Genomic DNA, 8048 nt, shown 5'->3' on the forward strand with positions numbered 1-8048 from the left:
AATAAATGGAAGAGGAAAAGCACCTTAAAATTCTTTGTGTGGAGACAGCTTATGGAAGAAAAACACATGTGTGCACCTTCCAAGAAACTGACAAAAATATCCAAACAGTTGATCAATTAACCCTTGTATGGGGAAAGGAGTCAACCAGGCTTTGTGAGGAAAAGAAGAAATAGTCTACTCTCTACATTTGTGTTTAGGGTTAATCAGAGACTGTTCTCCTCCAACTGCAACCCAGGGTCATTTTTATGCTGGGAGCTAGAGTTACGACTGTAAGATCCGTCAAATGAGTGGGCAGTGGTGAGAAGTAGAGAACTGTACAAGTGTTATTTATGAAGAGTTGAATGAATTGATACACAAAGCAATGTCAACTAAGTAGTGGTCCTGGTGAAGAGAAAGAATAAATGGCAGTACTCCTCATGGTTTATTTGTTCAAAATGATGTAGGACTTACAAAGTCAAGGCTACAAATCATAAATGTGTATCTTGAACTTTTATATACATATACACCTGAGTGATCACTACCCAGATCAGGACCTAAGAAAGCTCCTTTGCACTTTCCCAAGTAGTACACCTTTCCTAAAGGTAACCACCATTCTGACTTCTATCAACATGAATTACTTTCACCTGTTTCTGAACTTATACATGGGGCTATATGAATAGAATGTACTCTTTTGTATCTGTCACTATCATTCTGTGAGATTTCTCCATATTGCTGTATGTCTCTGTTTCTTTAAAAAAAAAAAAACCCTGCTGCCTATGGAAAAAGCCAAGATGTCCATCAACAGAGGAATGGATAAAGAAGATGTGGTATATATACACAATGGAATATTATGCAGCCATCAAAAAAACACCCCCAAAATCTTGCCATTTGCAATGACATGGATGGAACTAGAGGGTATTATGCTAAGCGAAATAAGTCAATCAGAGAAAGACAAGTATCATATGATCTCACTGATATGAGGAATTTTTTTTTTTTAAAGATTTTATTTATTTATTTGAGAGAGAGAATGAGATAGAGAGCATGAGAGGGGGGAGGGTCAGAGAGAGAGGCAGACTCCCTGCCGAGCTGGGAGCCCGATGCGGGACTCGATCCTGGGACTCAAGGATCATGACCTGAGCCGAAGGCAGTCGCTTAATCAACTGAGCCACCCAGGCGCCCGATATGAGGAATTCTTAATCTCAGGAAACAAACTGAGGGTTGCTGGAGTGGTGGGGGGTGGGAGGGATGGGGTGGCTGGGTGATGGATATTGGGGAGGGTATGTGCTATGGTGAGCGCTGTGAATTGTGTAAGACTGATGAATCACAGACCTGTATCTCTGAAACAAGATAGTAGGAAGGGAAAAATGAAGGGGTGGAAATCAGAGGGGGAGACAAACCATGAGAGACTATGGACTCTGAGAAATAAACTGAGGGCTTTAGAGGGGAGGGGGGTGGGGGGATGGGTTAGCCCAGTGATGGGTATTAAGGAGGGCATGTATTGCATGGAGCAGTGGGTGTTATACACAAACAATGAATCATGGAACACTACATCAAAAACTAATGATGTAATGTATGGTGACTAATATAACATAATAAAATGAAAATTCAAAAAACCCTGCTGCATAATACACTGTGTGACTTGATTTAAATACTTATTCTACTGACAGGTTGTTATCCAAATGTTTTGGCATATACATATAGAGAGAGAGAGAGAGAGAGAGAGCTGCGATGAAGATTCTTGTATGTCTTTTGTTGGGCATAAGCATTAATTTCTATTTGGCATATACTCAAAAGTGGAAATACTGTGCCAGAAGTTATGTTTACATTTACTTTAGTAGGTACTTCCAAACATACTTAACTTGCACCAATTTGCACTTCCACCAGCAATGTAAAGAGTTCCGATTGCTTCCAATACTTGCCAAAGCTAGACATGGTTACTCTTTTTCATTTTCAGGTATGCTTTAATGTCTTTAGTTTAAATTTGCATTTGATCAGTAATTACATTTGGCTCTCTTTCATATATTTACTGCCCATTTTGATATCTAGTTTTACAAAGCATCTATTCAACTCTGCCTATTTAGACAGACTTCCTTTTTTGTTCTTGAACTATAGGCATTCTTTTCAATATTCTGAATCGGCATTCTCATTTAGATACATATTACAAATACCCATCACCTTTTCACTCTTTTGGGGGGTCTCTGAGGAACAGAAGTTATTAATTTTAATTAAATCAAATTTATCAGGGCGCCTGGGTGGTTCAGTCATTAAGCGTCTGCCTTCGGCTCAGGTCATGATCCCAGGGTCCTGGGATCGAGCCCCGCATCGGGCTCCCTGCTCAGCGGGAAGCCTGCTTCTCCCTCTCCCACTCCCCCTGCTTGTGTTCCCTCTCTCGCTGTGTCTCTCTGTCAAATAAATAAATAAATAATCTTTAAAAAAAATAAATAAATCAAATGTATCTATCTTTTCCTGTATGGTTATGCTTTTTGTGTCTTAAAAAGTATCACCTACCCTAAGTTCATGAAAATATTCTATGATTTTTTTAGATCTCTGATAATTTCCATGTATGATGTGCAATGGGCATCTAGGTTCATTTTTTTCCCAAATGGATGAGCAACAGACTTAGACTATTTAAAAGACTTTTTCCCCCATATAACTCTACTGGCATCTTTGTAACAAACCAAGTGACTGTACATAAGAGTCCTTTTCTATGTGTCTATACTTGGGCCAATACAACTCTGTGTTAATTACTGCAGCTGTATTATACTAAGCCTCGGTATCTTACAGTATCAGTTCTCCAGCTTTGTTATTTTTCATTATTGCATTGGCCATTCATCAACCTCCACCAAAACCATTAGCTGAGATTTTGACTGAGAATGCACTGAATCTATAGTTCAATATGCACAGAACTCACATCATTACTGAGTTTTGCAATCCATGAAAATCATACATCTTCCCACTTATTTAATTTCTGTCAGAAATGTTTTGTATTTTCAGTGTAGAGCTCTTGAACAACTTTTAGGTATTTCAAGATTTACTCCAAAGAATTTTTTGGTTACATAAATGGGTTTTCTATTTTGTTTTTTACTAAGTATATATAATTACCACTGATCTTTCTGTATTAACCTTATAGTCAACAACCTTGATAACTCACTTATAATTTCTAATAGTTCAAATATTCCTCTGAAGTTCCTATGTACTCCAACATGTCATCTACAAATAATGTTTTATTTTTCCAATCTCAATACCTTTTTTCTCCCTGTTGCACCAGCTAGAATCTTAATACAGTGCAAAATGGCAGTGATGGAAGTGAACAGCCTTGTCAGCTTTTCCTGCAGTGGGAAAACATTCAATATTTTATCATCACGATGATTGCTACAGATTTTGTAAATTTAAATTCAATTTAGTTAACATATAGTATATTTTTAGTTTCAGGACAGAATTTAGTCATTCATCAGTTGCATATAACACCCAGTGCTCATTACATCAAGGGTCTTCCTTAATGCCTATCACCCAATTATCCCTTCTCCCCACCCACCTCCCCTCCAGCAACCCTGTTTGTTTCCTACAGTTAAGAGTCTCTTATGGTTTGCCTCCCTGTTTTTATCTTATTTTACTTTTCCTTCCCTTCCCCTATATTCATCTGTTTTGTTTCTTAAATTCCACATGAGTGAAATCATACGGTATTTTTCTCTATTTCGCTTAGCATAATACCCTCTATTTCCATCCATGTCATTACAGATGGCAAGATTTCATTCTTTTTGATGGCTGAATAATATTCCATCGCATATATATACCATTATCTTTATCCATTCATCTGTTGGTGGACATCTGGGCTCTTTCCGCGGTTTGGCTATTGTGGACATCGCTGCTATAAACATTGGGGTGCACGTATGCGTTTGAATTACTATTTTTGTATCCTTTGGATAAATACCTAATACTGCAATTGCTGGGTCATAGGGTAGTTCTATTTTTAACTTTTTGAGGAACCTCCATACTGTTTTCCAGAGTGGCTGCACCAGCTTGCATTCCCACCAACAGTGTAGGAGGGTTCCCCTTTCTCCTCATCCTCACCAACATCTGCTGGTTCCTGAGTTGTTAATTTTAGCCATTCTCACAAGTGTGAGATGGTATCTCATTGTGGTCATATGATTTTTCTCTATTCTGTAGATGTAGTGAATTACACTCGTTAATATACAAGGATTAAATGAACATTTTACTTGACTGTGATGTGTTTTAAGTGTATCACTGGACTCAATCTGCTAATATTTTTTTTTCCCAAAGGTAACCACTGCCCTCACTTACAATATGCAATATATTTTGCCTGTTGGGATTTACAGATAAATAGAATCACATGGTAAAAATGCTTCTGAGGGGCGCCTGGGTGGCTCAGTTGGTTAAGCGACTGCCTTCGGCTCAGGTCATGATCCTGGAGTCCCGGGATCGAGTCCCGCATCGGGCTCCCTGCTCAGCAGGGAGTCTGCTTCTCCCTCTGACCCTCCTCCCTCTCATGCTGTCTCTCATTCTCTCTCAAATAAATAAATAAAATCTTAAAAAAAAAAAATGCTTTTGAGTCTGGTTTCTTTCACCCAACATTATGTTTGTGATTTGTCCACACTATAGTCTGTAACTGTAGCTGGTTTACTTTCTTTCTGTATAGTATTCCAAAAGCATCACAATATAGTCACTCATTGCATTCTTATTGGACGTGTGGGTTGCTTCCACTTCAGGGCTATCTCTACATAAGGATATAAACTCTTGCATATTCGTGTACATTCTTTCAGTGCCCATATATGTGAACCTTATTGAAACTGCTCAGCCAAAGGTCGTATTTAACATTTCAGGTACTACTAAACAATTTTCCAGGTGTATAATTTGCAGACTCATCTGCAGCATATGATAGTTCTCATTTTCTCCATCTTCTCCCAACAGCTGGTATTGTGATCTTCTTCATTTCCAGCAGCTGTTTTTATTTATTTTTAAGATTTATTTATTTTAGAGAGCATGGGCAGGGGCAGGGGCAGGGGCAGGGGCGGGGGGGGGGGGGAGAGGGGCAAGGAGGGACGGAGGTAGAGAGAGAGAGAAAGAAGCAGACTCCCCACTGAGCAGGGAGCCTGCTGCTGGGCTTGATTTCAGGACCCTAGGATCATGACCTGAGCCAAAATCAAGAGTCAGACGCTTAACTGACTGGGTCACCCAGGCTCCCCAACAACTGGTTTTAAAAGTTCTATACTTCTATTGTCTAAGACAGTAGCCACTACCTACGTGTGGCTACTGGGCAACTGAAATGGGGCTGGAGCAACAGAGGAACCGAGATACTGACTTTTTAATTTTAACTAATTGAAATTTAAATTTAAAAGCTGATACTCTATTGGTTAGTGGAAAACTTAATTTGGAACAACTTCAATATGCCAATCTACTTTTTCAACTCTAAGTTTTATGAAATTGAAATATAAAGGAAGTATTTCTTTTTTTTTTTTTTTAAAGATTTTATTTATTTATTTGAGAGAGAGAATGAGAGAGAGAGCATGAGAGGGGGGAGGGTCAGAGGGAGAAGCAGACTCCCTGCCGAGCAGGAAGCCCAATGCGGGACTCGATCTTGGGACTCCAGGATCATGACCTGAGCCGAAGGCAGTCGCTTAACCAACTGAGCCACCCAGGCGCCCTATAAAGAAAGTATTTCTGATGAAAATTTTGTATCCAAATTGGGGTAGGCAGTACATGTAAAATACACAATGCATTTGATTTTTTTTAAAGTAAAATCTCCATTTTTTACATTGAAGGTATGTTGAAATAATATTTTGGATGTATAGGTTTAAAAAATATTGTTAAGATTAATTTCACCTGCTTTTCACCTTTTACATGTGGCTACCAGAAATTTAAAATTACATCTGTGGCTTACGCAATATTTCCACTGGACAGTGCTGCTCCATGCTACAGATACATAAACAAGACAGATGAAAATTCAAAAATATACATCCTGCTAAAGTATGGATATATTGGCTGCAAAAATGGTACAGAATACTTGTTATATAAAACACAGTTTCACTGCTCTACTCCAACAATGAATCCCCCAATTTAAATATAGGTGCGCCCTCTAAAAGGGAAAACCTTAACTCTAAATTTAAAATAAAATGCATAATGACTACACCACACAAGATTCTTTTAGTAACAAAAAATTAAACCAAGTCTTCTTGGCTAGTGATTTAAATCATACATAACCTGTAGCAAAAGGAAGTTGGGTCTTTTAAATTACATATTCTTAACAGGTAGGGGGAGGGGTAAAAGAGCCTGGTGCTGGTCACAGATTTTAGTTATTTTTTAAAAATTAAACACACACACTAGTTAATATAATCATCTAATAAGCTAACCACACCATAACAACATCTAATGCCCTTTGAGAGAGAATGTACGAGTAATAAAAGCAGAACGGAAGGGGATCCTTCCTGGATTGTTTAGCTGAAACCCCCAGAGCAAATCTCGCCACATCACAAGGCACTCCGTTTGTGCGCCTCTAGGGTGTTAGTTATTTGCATTTTCCTGCAGGGCAAATAAAAACACTTGGTCATCCTCCCACTTCTAGACAGCGGAGATGGGAGCGAAAGACAGTCTTGGCCTCACGGAGCTACTCAGGAAGGATGCGGAGATTCTGCGAAAAACGGGACCAGTGGGGCGCAGCTGGCCCCTGACACCAGCCACCCCGGTTGCTGGTTGACCTTACCACCTTCGGAAGAAAATAACCCCTAAGCCTGAGCAAAGCTCTCCACGTCCACCCCTGCTGCTCCACGGGTGGGCAAGGCTGGCGGGCCAGCTCCCAAAGCCGACTTACCCAGATCCAGAGCCTGGTCGCACCTGAGCAGCGCGGCCTCGGGCTGCTGCTGGCGCTGCAGACCCCGTGCCTGGCCCGCCAGCTTGCGCACACGGCACTCGGCCGGGAAGCACTTCTCCAGCAGGCCGCTCAGCACCACGTTGACTCGCCGAGCCGGCAGCCGGGCCGGCCCCGACTCCACGCAGCGCTTGCACACCGTCAGCCCGCACGGCAGGGTCACCGGCTTGTGGAGCAGCCGCTGGCAGCGCGGACAGCCCAGCAGGTCACGGGGCGCGACGCGCGCGGAGGCCGGCTGCTCCCCACGCGGCTCCTCGGGGGCGCGGCCCGGCCTCCCAGCCGGCAGCCGCCACTCGCGCCGGCCCAGGGCGCACGCGAGGCCGCCCGCCAGCTCCCCCAGCTCCTCTGGCCGCAGCGCTCCGAGCCGCGCGGCGCCGCGAAACGCGCCCAGGGCCTCGGGGAGCCGGCCCGCGCGGGCCAGCGCGTCCCCCAGCCGCAGGCACAGGCCGCGGTCGGGCTGCGCCAGCCCGGCCAGCATCGAGCGGAAGAGCTCCGCTGCCATCTCATACTCGCCGGCGCGGAAGGCCTCGTCGCCCTTCTCCAAGCGCTTGGCGAACGGCTCCCCGCAGTCGCAGCCGGGGCACTGGGGCGGCGGCGGCGGGACGGGTTCGGGGCTCATAGCCACGGGGCTGCGGCGCCGTAGGCCCGGACGGAAGAAGCCTAGGCGAGAGGATGCTCCGCTGCCTGGGGCCCGGCGGTGGAAGCGCGGCCGCCGCCTTCGCCGAGAGCCCCGCGCGTCTGCGGGCGGCCGCTGTGGGCCGCGGTTACCACTGGCGAGGGCGGGCGCAAGACTGGGGCGGTGTCCCCCGCGCGGCGTGGGCGGCCGGTCCCGCAGGGTCACAACCCCACCCGGGCAGAGGCGGGGACGGGGCGGGCACGGCCCGAGCCCCGGCGCCCGCGAAGCCCCCTCCTCCCCCCGCTCGCTTATGTAACCCAGGCGGCCTGTGAGAACGTGGCGACCCCCTCCCCACGTCCGCGTCTCCTGCAAACGCTCTCCCTCCTCGTCCCGGGGCGGCCGGGCGCGCGTGTGCGTGCGCGTTCGCCTACACGCGCCCTTCGGCGCGCGCTCTCTTGCCGCCGCCGCGGACGCTCCCGGAACAGGTGTCCGCGGCGGGCCCGGCGCCCAGGTCTCCTCCTCCGCGGCTCCCGCCTTTCCTCGGAGGCCTGGCCGCCCGCACAACCTGTG

General features: G+C 45.3%; 1 protein-coding gene across 1 annotated transcript in view; it reads right to left on the reverse strand.

Moving 5' to 3' along the window:
* Positions 1-7837, reverse strand: part of LONRF2 (LON peptidase N-terminal domain and ring finger 2) — a 54358-nt gene extending 46521 nt beyond the window's left edge. Inside the window, exon 1 of the mRNA XM_045885177.3 lies at positions 6806-7837. Within this exon, the coding sequence (XP_045741133.1) occupies positions 6806-7481 (676 nt within the window). The 5' untranslated portion in view covers positions 7482-7837. The remainder of the gene's footprint in view (positions 1-6805) is intronic.
* Positions 7838-8048: the final 211 nt, after the last annotated feature.

The sequence above is a fragment of the Mirounga angustirostris genome, unplaced genomic scaffold (genome assembly GCF_029215605.1).
Source record: "Mirounga angustirostris isolate CCGP_5_RB_7025 unplaced genomic scaffold, mMirAng1.0.hap1 SCAF_10, whole genome shotgun sequence".
Classification (NCBI taxonomy): domain Eukaryota; kingdom Metazoa; phylum Chordata; class Mammalia; order Carnivora; family Phocidae; genus Mirounga; species Mirounga angustirostris.